The sequence below is a fragment of the Balaenoptera borealis genome (assembly GCF_965194805.1).
Source record: "Balaenoptera borealis genome assembly, chromosome: 11".
Classification (NCBI taxonomy): domain Eukaryota; kingdom Metazoa; phylum Chordata; class Mammalia; order Artiodactyla; family Balaenopteridae; genus Balaenoptera; species Balaenoptera borealis.
In genome coordinates this window covers 3,181,260-3,196,935 of record NC_138868.1, presented here as the reverse complement: position 1 = coordinate 3,196,935, position 15,676 = coordinate 3,181,260, and the positions used below count along the sequence as shown (strand labels likewise).

Sequence of the window (15,676 nt, the reverse complement as noted above, 5' to 3'; positions counted from 1 at the left end):
TGCCAGGGTCTAAGGACCCAGCACCGAGGGCTGGAGGCGGCTGGGCAGCGTGGGTGTAGGCAGGGGCAGGGGTGGGGAGGGGAGGCAGCCCCCCGCTCAGGAGCCAGTCGAGGTTTGTGCCTTACTGTGCGTGGGAGTCCCCCTCCCCCAAGAGCTGAACATCCTCAGTTCCTTGTGAAAAAGAAAGCTAAGGGTTAGTTATCAGGGATGCTTACAGATTAAGAAATGATTTAAAAATTTAAATTTAAAACGTTAAACTTGGGGGAAAACCCAAAGACTGGAGCACATCCTGGACCTGCCCGACACCCTAGCCTCCGCCTGCAGGCCGTCTGAGCTCAGGCACCGGCGTCTGATCAGGGCTGTGAAAGCGCAGGACCCTGGTTTGCTGACACCAGGGGCGCCCGGGGGAGCAGAAGCCAGCGTGAGGCGGGCCTGGTGGGAATCTCCCACTTTGGACCCTGTGAGGCGCTGCACTCTCCCGGCCACCGCCCCCCCACCCCCGCCCAAGAACATTCTGTCCACAGCTCGAGGTCTCCTCCTAGCTCACCCCACACCCTTCTGGGGTCTTGTGACGCCCCACGGAGCTCGTGCTGTCAGAAAGGCCCAGACCTCTGGGGTCTCGGCAGCCCCAAGCTGCGAGGCCAGCGTGAGAGTCCGGGTGGGAGCTCCGGGCACTTGGGTTTAAGGCCCGCGGCCCCCAGGAAGAGCACAGCCCCTGGAGAGGTCCCCACAGACCCCAACAGGCAGGCCTCCGGCTTCTCGGGGCCCCTTCCTGGTTGATGCCCAGCCACATCCTGGACCAGGGTGAGGGTCCCACAGTCCCAGGTCGCCTGCTCGGGGAAGGCCGAGGAGCTCAGGCACGGCAGCTCGTGGGAGGCCCTTCCCGACCCGCCAGCTGGCACGGGGACGCTCAGGTCCCCCAGCCCCCTCCCGGCATCCTCCCTGCTTCTGGGACCCCCGCTCTCCCGGCTCTTGGCCTCCTCGGGGGACACTGGTAAGCGCCTGCCCCCTTAGGGAGTGGGTTGGAAACACCCACGTCTCTGCGCAGCCCAGCTACGGTTGCGGGGCCGCTCAGCGCCCACCCTCGTGGCCCAGCCTCTCCTCTGACGCTCCTCCCTTTGCCGGATCCCCTGCCCCACACCCCCAGTCCCAGCGACGTGCCTCCTTCAGGAAGCCTTCTCCTCGGGGCTGGGCCAGGATTCTCTTCAGGCTGGGGTTTAACTTGTTCCTGTGCTCGTCTCCCCCACCCCCCCGCCCCCTTGGCTAGAGGACTCAGGGTCCTTGGTTGACGTCCCCAGTGAGCCCATGGTGACCTGCAGGTCCCCTTGGCCCGCTCCTGGAAGCCGGGCACCTCCCAGTGGCTGTCGGCTTTGCTTTGGCCGAGGTGCAGCTCTTTCTCCAACGGCGGCGGGGAGTCAGGTCCGTCTCCCGCGTTGGGACCTTCGTCCGCGGGTTCGGTCGTCTTCTCAGGCCCAGCCTTAGCTTCAGCCTGTGCAGCTCCGCTAGGCTCCCCCCCTTCCCTGGGGCCTCCAGGAATGTGGCCCCGGAGGGGATGCCACTGAGTTAGGGAAAGTGCGACTCTCCCGTGGGGGGCACTGCAGGTGGGGAGCTTGGCCGCCGTGCAGCTGGCCACGTCGGGGCACAGCACAGGGCGAGGGCCGAGGGGCTCTCCTGGGATGGAGAGTTACACCAGCTGGACCGTCCAGAGGCTCCTGTCTCCAGCTGGGCCCTGCGAGTCCACGTCTGGTCCCCCCACACCCCCAGCACGCTTGGGGCCCCAGGCATGTGGCAGGCACCCCCAAAACACACCTCGATGGTGGGTGTGCACAGGTGAGGCGAAGGCGCCATCGTTAATGACAGCAGTGCCCGACCCCGTGGAAATTCTCGGCATCTTCATCCCATTCCTCATTCTAACAGGAGCCTGGCCATAGGGGAGGGGTTATTCCCGTTCTGCAGAGAGAACAACTGGGGATCTGGGATGCCTGAGGTCATTCATGCAGGTGGAACTCTGGGAGCAGGTAGGAGCTTGGGCTCCAGTCGGGGTCACCTGGCCCCCGTGTCCACCCCTGGGCCAGGGTGCCGAGCCTTGGCCGACAGCGGCCATCCGATGGGTTGCCGTCGGAACGGTCTGCCTGGTCCAGCTGACTGAAAAGTCAGGGCGCCGTGCCCGCACAGTCATGCCACGTCCACATCGGGTCTGGGGTGTAATTGAAGGCGTATCCGCTGGAGGCATGGCGACCTCGAGGTGGACGTCCTGGTCTCTGTTTAAGCCTTTGCCCTCTGGTCTCCATGCCACCCAAGCATTTCTTTTGAACCAGAATACATGAGAGCATCTTGGTCTGTGGGGTTGTGTCAGGGGCTGTTGTTCTGTCCTCAGTGACAGCTAGTTAGTGTGGTTTTGTGCGGTTCATATACAGAAGGCCACCCTGCGTCGCTTCCCTCCTGGGGGCCCGGGTCCCCTCCTGGCCCTCGTCTCAAAGGGAGGCTGGTGGCCTGACTCGAGACTCTGCTCAGCCCCTGTGTTGGAGGGTTTGTTTGCCTGCACGTGAAGGCTTTTAAGAAAAGCTGTGAGACTGGGTTCCTGCTTGTCTTTCTGGGCTCATAAGGATTATTATGCACGGTTTGTAAAAGCCTGGCGTTGCGTCTCTATTCAAGGATTCCAGATGAAGAGGATTAGTGAGTGCAGCGCCCTGCAGTCTTAAAATGAAGCCCTCTGAGGCTGAAAGCAGTCCTGCAGGCCGACTGCAAAGCTGTCAGCTCTTCAGAAACAATCTAGGAGGGAGCTGATGGAACACTCTGGAAGTGACCCCTGTATTTTAACTTTCTAAGCAGACGTACAGTCGGGTGCCCACCGTCCACAGGCTGCACGCTTCCTGGGTGGGGAGGGCGGGCGGTGGATGTCAAGCATGGGTGGGTCGCGTGCCGCCACGTGTCTCTTGGGAACCAGAGCACAGGTGGGGACTCCTGCCTGTCACCGGAGTCCCCACCCGGGGCCCTCCCCTGACCACAGGCAGGGTCACCCGCGTGCCCGAGCCCTCCCGCAGGAGAGATCCCAGCTCGTCCAGCAGACGTCGCCGGCTTTGCAGGAGGGAGGCATCAAATCGTGGAGTGAAACAACCCCCGAAATCGGGGCGAGCTGGGGAAGCTGAGGCCCCCCGGGCTGACGCGGCACACCTGGCTGCCAGAGGAGCCTGTGGCCGTGTTTCCCGCCGCACTGCTCCCCGGGGGGCAGTGGGGCGCCCACCGCGGAGACTCTGTGACCCCCATCTGCCTGTGGCCACGTGCCGGGCCGGTTCCGGCACCCCTGCTCCTCAGAACCGTCGGGAGAGCATCCCAGGTGCTCCAGAAATGTCCGGCAAGGCCGGGATTGGGATTCTCGGCCCCTTCTGCTTTTCGGGCAGTCAGCTTCATGGAATGCGTCCTAATCCCGGAGGCGTCCAGGAAGCCTGTCCCTCCTCGTGACCTTGAATAGCTTGTTTTGCCGGGCTCCCTGGGGGGCAGGGCCAGCCTCGCCCCGTCTCGGGGTGAGAGGGCACGGCGCAGGATTTCCTCCACGACACAGCTTCCAAGAGGGAAGCCAAGCGCCGACGGCACCGACATCATAGATGATGAGCGCTCGTGCCAAAGCAGCAGCTGTTGCCAACGGCCTGTCTCGTGCTTGATCGTCCCAGGAGGCCGTGCGGGAATGGGGGCGGGTGCTCTGACCCCAGCCGACTGTCCCCGGCCTGCGGGCCCTGACGAGTCACACGCCTTCCAAGGGACGGGCCCGCGGGAGCAGCTGGAGGTGCCCGCAGGGCCTGGAGCTGCCCTGGGCCAGCGTGGCCCTTGTGGTGGTCCCGCGCCCCCTGGTGCCCGTGAGCATGGTGTCCGGGGACTAGAGTAGGTCCTCAGGAAATACTCGAGGCGTCTGAGCTCAAACTCGCGTCCAATTTTCTCCACTCTCCGAAGGAAGGTGGGTCCCCCTCTCCAGGACTCTGGCCTGTCCTCTGTGTGCCTCTGCCCTGGCCCAGGCTGGCCGTGCGGAACACGACTTCTGTCCTTTTGTCACAGCCCGGGGTGTTTGGCTGCTGGGGCCCCTGGGGGCAGGCCACATGCGCCCCCAAGGCTGGGCCGGCTCCGAGTCTGAGCTGCTCCCCCTGACAACAGACTTTCACGGCTAACCCTGTTGTGGCCACGGGGCTCCTGCAGCCCCTGGTGTGGTGCCTCTTCTGGAAGTTATGGTGGACGGAGGGTTCCTGCCAGCTGGCGTTGGCCTTGGATCGAAGGGGGGTTCCGAGGGGAAGGTAATCCCAGGAAACTTCCTGTGCCCTGGGCGTCCACCACGTGGCTGACACAGTGACCCATCCTAGAAAGCCCACTGGGAATTTCCCGGGCAGCCCCTGGGGGTGTGGGGGAGGCCCAGGACTGCTCCAGAGGAGGCTGCGAGGGTTAGCTTGCCTCTGGGGAGACGGTGGGTGAGAGAGGAGGCGCTTCCCAGTGCTCCAGGACCCGCGACCCTGCCCCCAGATACCGCCCTGCTGGGTTCCGAGGCCCGCCTCGCCATCTCAGCGTTTTGGGTACCGTGCTGTCTCAGCGGTAGCGCCTACGGCCTGTGGGAGGGTCACCGCCTGCCCCTGAACGGACAGTGCTGCTTTTAGTCGCTGGGGGAGTCGTCTCCAGCTACTAGGTGAGAAACCCTCCAGATGTGGGCACTGCTGCGGGAGGGGCCGATCGGGGCCCGGCTGCTGGGCACGTGGCGCTGGTGTCTTAGCTGCTCACGGCACAGAGGCTGGGTCCTCCGTCTCCACGCCGGCCGGGGGCAGGGGCAGGGGCAGGGAGCGGCGTGGCCTTGCAGCTGCCCCCAGCTCAAGGGCAGTCTTCCTGCACGTGTAGAGCAGGCCTCCTGGAGAGCGGGGGGTTTTCTGGAGCTGAAGGGAGGCGGCAGCCGCCACCCACGGCAGAGGGCGCTCAGGGGTCCATTTGCTGGGGGCCCTGCTGGCCTGCACCCTGACCAGCAGCCACGGAGGCTGCCTGACCCCCGACCCAGGCAGGCCCGGCTGTGACAGGGCGCGGGGTCCCCACAGTCACGATGACGTGGACACGACTTGGGGAGACGCAGAACACGCTGGGGCATCACAGACAGGAGGGGCGGGGCAGGTGTGACAGACTGAAACGGGACGCGTCCTGGGGCTGGGCCCCCTACAGGACCCCGAGCAGGGAGGAGACAGTACAAGGTCACGGCACGTTCTAGACTCGATGCTGAGGGCCACAGGCGTGCGGGCGGGGGGTGAGACAAGACACCGGGTCGCCCCTTACCCTTCTTCTTCCGGACGGAGGCTTGCAAACAGAAAGGGGAGCGTGAGTCCCGTGGCGGCGGCGCTGCCTCGCTGGGGGCCGACCGCCCCACCGCGCACACCCCTGGCTCTGGGGCACACGCGGGTGGGCAGGGGTGCCCTGTCTATGCTCTCCTGGGACCTGCCGGCAGGTGGCCTGCCTTTTCTGATTTGCCCTCCAGCAAACCTTCCCGCGGGGACAAGGGGCTTTCCTCTCGCTCAGCACCCGCCCCTTCCTGGCACCCCGCCGAACTGGACCGCGTGAGCCGAGGCTGCTCTTAGGAGGGACCTTCACAGCGCCCTGAGCTGCGCCCCCTTGAAGGTGACCTGCCTGTGGGTCCTCCTGGGGGGAGCCCGCGTGGCACATGCTGCCTGGCCTTAGAGAAGCACGGGTGAATTCACACTGTCATCCCCGTTGGGGGCTGGGCCAGGCCTGGGGTTCAGGGGGCGTTTCCTGGAGGGTCTTGTTTGGACAGACAAGGTGTGGGCAAGGAGGGGCCAGAGGAAAGGGGCTCTGGGCGAACTAGTGGCTCTGGGTGGAGGTGGGCAGCCCCACAGCAGTGCTGCCCTTTTCTAGAAGACCTAGGTCTCCAGCTGAGCTGCAGATTCTAGACCCAGGACACAGTGACAGGCGAGGGGGCCCTTGCTGGGAGACGGCCTGGGCCTGGGGAGGACAGGGTGTGGGAGACCCTCCCAAAGGAGCTGCAAGGGAGAAGGGGCCGCTCTGTACTTTTTTGGAGGAAGGGCCAAAGGAAAGGGTCTCCCCCTGAAGGCTGGGACCAGGTGGCAGCGACAGCAGGTGGCAGACCAGTGAGGATGCTGGGACTCCCAGCCCCCGGACCAGCTGGGCCTGACGATCTGTTTTGTGCCCCCATAACCTGCCCTGGGCAGAGCTCACAGAGGCTTCCCCTCCCTGCCCACCGATCTCTCAGCGGAGAAAGCTGTCAGTCCACTCGCCCGCTCCCGTGTGGTCAGAGCGACCTCCTCCTGGAGGTGTCCCTGGGCGCCGTGGTGACACCCCGGTGTGACGTTTAACCAGCGCCCGGAGCCATCCCTCTTCATCAGCCACATGGCCGCTAGACCCAGGGCTCACGTTGCTCTGCACATCCTTCCCCAGGCCATGTGGTGGGGTCCAATGGCCACAGCCCTCTGTCCTTTGCAGTCCTTTCGAGAAGGCACCAGGACCTCCCTCCACTTGGCCGGCAGCCCACCAGGCCCGCCAACCCCACTGCTCTCTATGCCAGACGCCAGGGCTGCGGCTTTCTGGTCTGAGCCACACACGGGGGGGAAGATTTCGGGGGGCACCCTAGACAGCAGGGGGGCTGCTTGGGGGGGCCACAGTGGGGCAGCTTACCTTTATCCACTAGTGAGAGGCCCAAAAATTCAAAACAAAACAATGTTAGACGAACCAAAAAGAGGTTAGGCGAAACTACTAACCACCCCCGAAGCCGGCAGGACCCCAGCGGGCCAGCGTGGGAGCGCCGCACATGGGGGCGTTTCCTGACCCCTTTCCGGGTGTCGGGGCCAGGAGAGGGGCGAGCGAGCAAGCAGAGGGCCATGCAGAGGCTGGGGCTTCGCCAAGGCCGGCCCACTGGCGTGCTGGGTGCTGGTGACAGCGCAGGGCTGGGGCGGGCCGGACGTGGCACTTACCGAGCTCCTCCAGCTCCGAAGTCATGGACTTGGAGCGCAGGGTGAGGGCCGTGGTCGGAGCACGCTTTGGAGGTGGAGGAGCTTGAGGGGCAGACAGGAGAGATGGAGGTGAGAGCCGGGCCCCAGTGCCGCCACCCCCCTGCCCCTTCCAGAACAAACGGCAGGTAGGGCCCCTGAACCTCCTGGGAAGGCTGAGATGGGGCCTCCCCCAGGGTGGGGAAGCTGGCAGTGGTCACGGCAGTGCTGAAATACCGGAGGTCCCGACGTGTTTCTCCAGTCTCTTTCCTGCCAGGGAGTGGCTCTGGCCTGCTCCCGGCGCCCCTCTGCAGGCCTTGCTCAGCCCCAGTGTCCCCCAGCTGTGACCTCCCTTGGGAAGGAGGGTGGCCCTGAGGACCTCTCCGTTCCATGGGCCCAGGCTGCGTGCCATCACAGTGACCGATGCAGGTCAGTTTGGAGCGGGAGCCCCCAGGCCCCTGTCTGCTGAACACAGCCCTGGCCTGAGGCTGCCACTACCTGTGGGCAAGCCCGAGTCCCCTCCTAACCTCCCTTTCTGACTTGTTTCCTACTCTGGGGCAGGGGGAACGGGACACCCCCCAGTGGCAGGAGATGGGGCACACCCCGCAAGCGCCTGAGCACAGGGGGCTGGGGGGAAGAGCCTTGCCCCCCACCCATCCCTCGGGCAGGGCTGGCGGCTGGGAGGGCACCTTTCTTCCTGGCGGTGTCGTCTGGGTCGAGATTCCTGGTTACCGTGACCACCTTGAGGACGAGGTGATTCCCTCCCTGGCGGATCATGTTCACCACCTGCCGGTGGCCGACCTTCACGACATTCTCGTCGTTAACCTGTGGGTAGAGGGGGCAGGGCGGTGAGCTACCGGGAACCCAGCGCCCGGCTGGAGGGGGGCACACGTGGGCAGGCCCCGCGGGAGCGAAGGTGCCTTCGGGGAAACTGAGCAGAGGCCACGCGGCCGGGAGGGTGAGGCCGGGCCTCCTGCAACCCAGAGCTGGGCACCGGCCGGGGCCGCTTTCCGGGAGTGAATGTCCCTGCGGCTGCCGCGAGGAAGGCAGACCGAGCTCGGAGCGGGGAGAGCGAGCTTCCCCCGAGCTACGTACGCCTCCCTTGATGGCCCAGCCCCCATCCCCTCCCAGGTGGGCTCTGGCACCTGCTGTCCCCACAGCTCCTGGTGTGAGTGCTGGGCATGGAGGACGGCACAGAGAGCAAACCCACAGGAGGGCGGAGTTCATGACCACTCCAAGCGCGGTCTTCGAGGAAAGAAAACTGCCCTGATGATCGAGAACTGATAAGCACCTGAAACCCTGCCCAGGCTTGTGATTGCCAGTGCACGTTTTGCTGTACTTCTTTCTCTTGCTGTGGATTCCTTAAAAACCATCAAAGTGCAATGTAGCCACAAACAAGAGTCAGCAAGGTTTGGTGAGTCTTCACAAATCCAACACCCCATCTCGGACGCACCAGGTGCCCGGCTCTGATGACCAGGACCCAGGCAAGCGGGTCTGATCACCTCTGCGGGCCTCTTCCAGGCCAGCTCAGCCTGCTTCACCCCAGCTCTCCAGGGGCCCGGGAACCCCTTCAGGCCTGGACGGGCAAACCAGACAGCTGGCCACCGGGGAAGGGCGGTCCAGGAGGCTGCCTGGGAGGGGGAGACGCACCTGATTCCGGGCGGCAGCCGCAGTCTTTGCAGTGACTCCTAGCGGCTCTCCTTTTCACTGATTTTCTCAGAGTGTGATTAGGGAGCCAGGTGAATTCAGGAAGTAAAGAAGTTGGGTGGAGGGAGAGGGTGGTGGAGAGTTGGGCCAGGAGAGGGGACGGTTGTCCCCGAGCTTGCCAGGGTGGAAGCAACGGGCCCAACTCAGCCAGACCGCGGATACCCGGGACACGCAATCCGAGGCACACGGATCTCCCTCTCTCTGCGTCTCTCCTCCCACAAGTGCGCTGAGACGGCAGTGCTCGTTCATTCATTCCAGCCACCACTCTTGCTCTGAGGGCCCACTAAACCCAGGAGGTACAGGGGGTGGACGGTCCGTCCCCACCCTCCGGGGGCTTACATTCTCATGGGGGAGTCGGACGGCACGGGAGTCAATGAGCAGATGTCATCTCAGCTGTGCTGAGTGCCACCAGAGATAGCAGGGCTGGCAAGAGAGAGGGGCAGGCGCTGTGCACAGGCGTTGGGTTGTGGTGATGGGGCACTGGACAGCCCGCGCAGCCAGGGCCGAGCGCTGAGGCGAGCACGAGCCCGGCACGTTCCTGGGACAGCAAGATGGCCAGGGGGCCAGAGCAGTGTGAACCCAGCGAGGAGGGGGTAGAAGAAAAGCCTGGGTTCTGAGAGGCCCAAGGCCCAATCAGCAGAGCCTCGAGTGCCAGCTGAGACCTTAGGTTTTGAGCATGAGAGGGATGTGGCCGATTGATGTTTCAGGAGCGTCAGTCACTCGGGATGGGAGGAGGGGGTGGGGCAGAGGCAGAGAGGGCAGAACCCAGGCTGGGAGCATGGGCGCTTGGACCGGAAGGGGTTAGGAGGGGTGGGGAGACCCGGTCAGGTCTGGAACCACGGGACACAGCGACGTGGGTTGTGTGGGATGGAGCTGCCCGAGGCCCTGGTGAGATGCCTGCAGCACGGACGGCCCCCGGCCGCCCACCCGCCAGGCCTCGGCGGCCAGCCCGGTGCGAGGAGGGCAGACCAAGAGGAGGACCGCACCCTGCCGCCGTCGGGCGGGCCCCTGCCCTATTCGTGATGGGTCAGTGCAGGCATGGGGAGGGGCTCAAGGACCCCCAAGGACGAGCGCGACACCTGCTCCAGACAGAAGGACCAGCTTCTTGAGCCCACAGTGGGTAGCAGCCCCTGCCACAGAGCCCACCCTGACCGTGGGCCCCTCATGCCCTTCTTTCCCCTTCCATCTCCCCTCAGCCACACCTAGCTTAAGTTCACACGCTGCTTTGCAAGTAAAGAAGCTCTGGATGAAGTCCGGCCCCCAGAGCAAGAAGCACACCGAGGCCAGAGCTGCGGGCTGCGTGGGCTTTTGGGGATCAGCTGCCGCTGCACAGGGGGCACTTGGGCAGTGACAGCATGGAGGTGTCAGGTGGCTGTGCTGTGACGCATATGAATACCCTCCTCCAAGAAGGCACAGAAACACCGGCAACACAATTCAACCTGGAATCAGCAAGCCCATGACCAGCGAGGCAGGATGGGCACATGCAGCTCCATTCTCCTTCCAGCACAGAGGACAGAAGAGCAAAGAGCAGAGCTGCACTTTAGTTTCCCAGCCTTTTAACAAACTGAAACTTCAGTTTAACCAGAACGGGACTGTGGAGCCCGCTACCATCCTTAAAGCAGATGCTCCACATTGCTCATGTGGTGACAGGAACCTCAGAGACTGAGTAAGTTAAATGCTTGCTGCAGTTTCCTCAATTGCCCACTGAACTTTCATGGTCCCTCAAAAAAACAAAAACAAAAACCCCAAAACAAACACACACCACACTGGGCCTACAATTCTGGCGTGCTGCCACCAGGAGGCGTGTGCCTTAATCACCCACCACATTTACAGGTTAAGCCAAGTCCTGAAGATCACAGCCTTGGAGCAGATCTAGTTACCTGTAAGAGGGAGTGCCATTCTCTTCATCACATCATTCTTACATACAGACATGGTGCGATTTACGCAGGGAGTAAAGCGTGGCCACATCCTGGCAGAGGGCAAGAATACCAGCCTGGCCACCACCTCGGTTCAGGGAATTTCTGCCTTCCTTTACACACTTTCGTATCTTTCTAAATAATTCTCTAATTTCACTTAAATTGTTGCTTGAAATATCAACCTTGTATGTGTACATAGTTTAAAGAGGCAGAATTCTACAAGGCTTGTTACAAAGCCAACAGGACCTCACCACCTAGCCCCACTTCCCATTCCCGAAGCCTTCAACCAATTCTTTCTATATCCATCACTGCATCTCTCACCATGCTGCTACTTGATGCTTTAATTTTAGGTATCATCTGCTGACACACCACTACTGAAAATGATGATCTAGCTCAGCATTCTCAGCTGTGGCACTACTGCAATTTTGGACCAATCAATTCTTTGTTCGGGTGTGCACTGCAGGATATTCAGCTGCATCCCTGCGTTCTACCCACCAGGTCCAGCAATCCACTCCCCCACAAAGTGACAACCAAGAATGTCTCTAGCCATTGCCAGTCGTCCTCTGGGAGGTCGAAGTCACCCTCAGCTGAGGCTGAGAACTACGAACTTAGCTCTTTTTCTTCATCCCCGTACCACCACTTTTCCAGGACTTCCATCCTCAGGTGCTGATAGTTACGTAGTAGTTTTAACCAGATCAACATTCAGGATTTACGTCATGATTATGTAACATCTGTCTACAGGTAAACCACATGGTATACTATGATTACTTTGCCTTTTCCAGTGCGTTTTGTTTTCCCTGGAGTGAAATAATTTTCTGATGTCTTTAGACTGGTTTAATTTTCTGTGTACTTAATAGTAATTGAAGTCCAAACACTTCCTTAATTATGTAAATCTCTTTTCAAAATCTTCAGGTACATTGGATGTCTTGTTAAGTTTGTCTTCTTGAACAAATCACTCCTGAAGACTTCTCTAACACTGTGAGTTCAGTGTTCTCTTGGCCTGTTTCCCCATTACTGTACCCCTAGGATTCCTTCTGATTCTGTCTTGTGTTGCATCTTCTGAACCCTAGACCACATGTATGTATTTATTTGATGCAAAACCTCATTTTTGGTAGAGGACATTCTCCAGTAGTTTTCCAATAAAAGGAGTTTGGGAGGTGATTTTTTTGAGACATTGTCTATTTGAAAATGGCTTTATCTGCACACTTAAATAGTAGTTTGCCTGGGTATAAAATTTGAGGTTGGTGGGTAAGGTAAAGTAAGCTCCTAAGACTAACTCTTCTGCAGGTAATAACTGTAAAGTCTGGACAGAATATAGTCCCTCATCCTCAAACCCAAACTAACAAAAACAGTTCCCTGAAATCTCTGGAACATGAACAAAGGTGGGCAGACTTTGGGTGGGAGTGGAAAATCGGAAGCTTTGGGCCATGGACACAGAGTGGTGTGAGTTACCTCATGCTCTGGTAGAAACGGCAGCCTTTCTGGTTTGAGAAATCAGAGGACAGAGCCCTTTGTGTCCACAGCTGCCAAAGTGAGGGGAGAATTCCAGAGAGGAGAGAGCCAGAGAAGAGTAGTTCCGTGCTCTGTGTGTAAACTCTTCCCAAGTCTGTGGGTGACATCTGAACCATGTGTGCACAGGGCCAACTCAAAATAGCTTGCAGATAAGGCTAAAACACCTGAACTGATATTTGAGCAGCTGCCACAGCAGGCTAGACAGTTTGCAGCTTGAGTCTAACCAAGGTAGTTGTCAACTAAAACGAAAACATCAGCACTCAGGCAAGAACTGTAACAATCTAGAGTTGCCGCAGCATAACATTCACAATATTCAGGATACAATACAAACTTACCTGATGAATCCACAGATGACCAAGGTGTTGGAATTATTAGACGAGGACTTTAAAGCAGCTATTATAACAATATTCAATTGGGTAAAGGAAAATATTCTCTTACTGCATGAAAAATAGGAAATATCTCAGCAAAGAAAAAAAAAACATGAGAAACGTTAGAGCTAAAAAAATACAGTATCTGAAATTTAAAAAATCACTGGATGGGTTTAATAGCAGAATGGATATGACAGCTCAAAGAGTGAACTTCAGTACAGAAACAGGACTTATCCAATATGGAGAGAGAAAAGATTTTCAAACGTGAACAGTGTTAAGGACTTGCGGGACAATGTCAGAAGGTCTTAGAGGCCCAGAAGGGGAGAATAATCAGAGTCCCAGAAGAGAGAGAGAAAATGGGTCAGAAAATATGATGGCTGAAAAGTTCCCCAGTTATGTGAAGGACATTAATGTACAGATTCAAGAAGCTCAGTAATTCCCAAATAAGATAAATACCAAGAATATCATGCCTAGGCACATTATAGTCAATCTGCTGAAAGCCAGAGAAATCTTAAAGCAGCCAGAGAAGGACATATTACTTACATAGGAACCGTGATTTGAACTATTGTGGACCTCACATCAGAAACCATGGAGACAAGAAGAGCCTGGAACAGCATTTTAAAACTAAAAGTAAAATAATCGTCAACCTAGAATTCTATAACCACTGAAAATATAAAGAAGGAAGGCAAAATAAAGACCTTTGTAAATAAATGATAACCAAGAGAATTTGTTGCCAGCAGACCTGTACTACAAATAATGCTAAAGGAAGTTCTTTAAGCTGGAGGAAAATGATGAAGAATCTTTAGAAGGCATGAAGGATGTGAGAAATGATAAATGCCTGGGCAAAACATAAAAGATTATTTTCATTCTCATTAAAAAATAGATATGACTGTTTTAGGCAGAAATGCTGTTGTTTTGTGGGGTTTATAACGTGAGTAGATGCAATACCTTAGACAGATGTAGCATAAAGGAAGTCAGGAGTGAGGCAGATACACCTGTACGGCTGCCAAGTTTTTATACTTCACGTGAAGTGTGCAGTGTGAATTCTAAGGGGACGGAAGAGTTAAGGATGTGTACTGTAATCCTAGAGCCACGACTAAAGAGAATGTAAAGAACTACAGCTAAAAGCAGATAAAATGGAGTTCTAAAAATAGTCAGATAATCCAAAATAAAGCAGCAAAGGGAGAACAGAGGAAATCTGAAGAGAAACAGAAACCAAACTTGTACACCTATGCTGAACAGTGTCAATGATTAAATTAATGGGATAAAGCTCCAGTTAAAAAGCAGAAACTATAAAAACAGAGTTAAAAAAAGACCTAAATATGCTGTTTGTGCACTTGACACAGAGAGATTGAAAGTAAATCAATGGAAAAAGGATTCCCCATAGATGGAGTGGCTGTATTAATATCTGACAAAATAGACTTCATCCACTTTGCAAAACAGTTTGGCAGTTCCTCAAAAAGTTAAACAACTCTACTCCAAGTATATTCCCAAGACAACTGAAAACATATGCTTACACAAATACCTTTACACAGAAGTTCATAATGGCATTATTCGTAGTAGCCAAAAAGGGGGCTGGAGGAATGAGCCCCTTGATGGGCATGAGATTCCTTTCTGGAGTGACAAAGTGTTCTAAAATTAGACTAGTGATGGTTGCACAACCCTGAATATATTAAAATCCACTGGACTGTGTCATTCAAGAGCTTGAAATTTTATGGTATGTAATTTATCTATCAACAAAGCTGGAAAAAAATAGACTTAAGGAAAAGAGCATTACCAGAAATAAAATGGGATATTTCATAATGATACGAGAGGTCATTCATAAGGAGGACATAACAGTCATAAACATTTATGCAGCTAATAACAGAGCCTCAATATAATGAAGCCAGATTTGACAGAATTAAAGAAATAGGCAACTCTGCAAACATAGTAGGAAATTTTAATGCCCCTGTCTCAAATTGATGAAACAGCTAGACAAAAAATCAAAAAAGACTGCCCCCCTGCCCCCAAGATGGAGAAGGAACATATTTTCCTTGGTCCAGGTTTTCTGAAATTTGCTGATGTGCCTTGGTGTGTCTCTGTTTTCATCTCTTATACTGGGTACTCATGAATCCCTTTCCATCAGGAAACTTGCATTCCTCCATTCTAGAAAGTTCCCTTCAGTTATTTCCTGAACATTTCTTTCGTTTTCTCTCTCTCTCTTTTTAAAAAAAATTTGGCCTCACTGCGCAGCATGCGGGATCTTAGTTCCTCAACCAGGGATCAAACCAGTGCCCCCTGCAGTGGAAGCACCGAGTTTTAACCACTGGACCGCCAGGGAAGTCCCTCATTTTCTCTTTGAGGTACACTTATTTAGCACATGGTGGAACTTCTGGACTGGCCCTCTAATTATATTTCCTCTCCAACTTTCCACATCTCTTTCTGGGAGATTCTTTTCAATTTATCTTTCAATCTGTCCATCAAAATGTTCATATCTGCTATATTTTTAATTTCAAGAGCTCTTATTTTGTTCTCTGTTAGTTTAAAAAAGAGCATTTTGTCCTTATTGTCAGGATGCAATATCTTCTTTTATCTCACTCATCATATTAATAATGTCTTTTCATAATCTTACTCTCCCTGCATAGTCTGTTTCCTCCTTTTTTTCCTCCACAGTATGTTTGTTTTGGGCTTTCTCTTTCATATTAATTCTTTCATCAATGTCATATTTAAGGAAGACCCCTAAAGAGCTGATTTCTGTCCCAGCCAGTTATTTTGTGAATACTGACAAACTGATCCTAAACTTTACATGGAAAGGCAAAAGACCCAAAATAGCTAATGCAGTATTGAAGAAGTACAAAGTCAGGTGCCTGACATTGCCTGACTTCAAGACTTACTACAGAACTTCACTAATCAAGTATTGGTGAAAGAATAGACAGATCAACAGAATAAAACAGATAGCCCAGAAATAGACCCACACAAATACAGTAACTGATCTTTGACAAAGGAGCAAAGGCAATTCAATGGACAAAAGATAATCTTTTTAACAATGGTGCTGGAACAATGGGACAGCCACATGCAAAAAAAAAAAAAAAAAAAATAGAAACTAGACACAGACCTTACACCTTTCCCACAAATTAACCCCAAATGGGTCACAGACCTAAAGGTAAAACACGAAATTATAAGACTTCTGGAAGATCATGTAAAAGAAAATCTAGGT

General features: G+C 55.8%; 1 protein-coding gene across 1 annotated transcript in view; it reads right to left on the bottom strand.

Annotated features, from left to right (window-relative positions):
• The window catches only part of SHANK2 (SH3 and multiple ankyrin repeat domains 2), a 478,101-nt gene that overhangs the window by 23,570 nt on the left and 438,855 nt on the right, over positions 1-15,676 (bottom strand). Inside the window, exons 19-21 of the mRNA XM_082342199.1 lie at positions 7,667-7,802; positions 6,963-7,043; positions 5,296-5,403 (exon numbers count right to left, since the gene is read on the bottom strand). Coding sequence (XP_082198325.1) covers positions 5,296-5,403; positions 6,963-7,043; positions 7,667-7,802 — 325 coding nt within the window. The remainder of the gene's footprint in view (positions 1-5,295; positions 5,404-6,962; positions 7,044-7,666; positions 7,803-15,676) is intronic.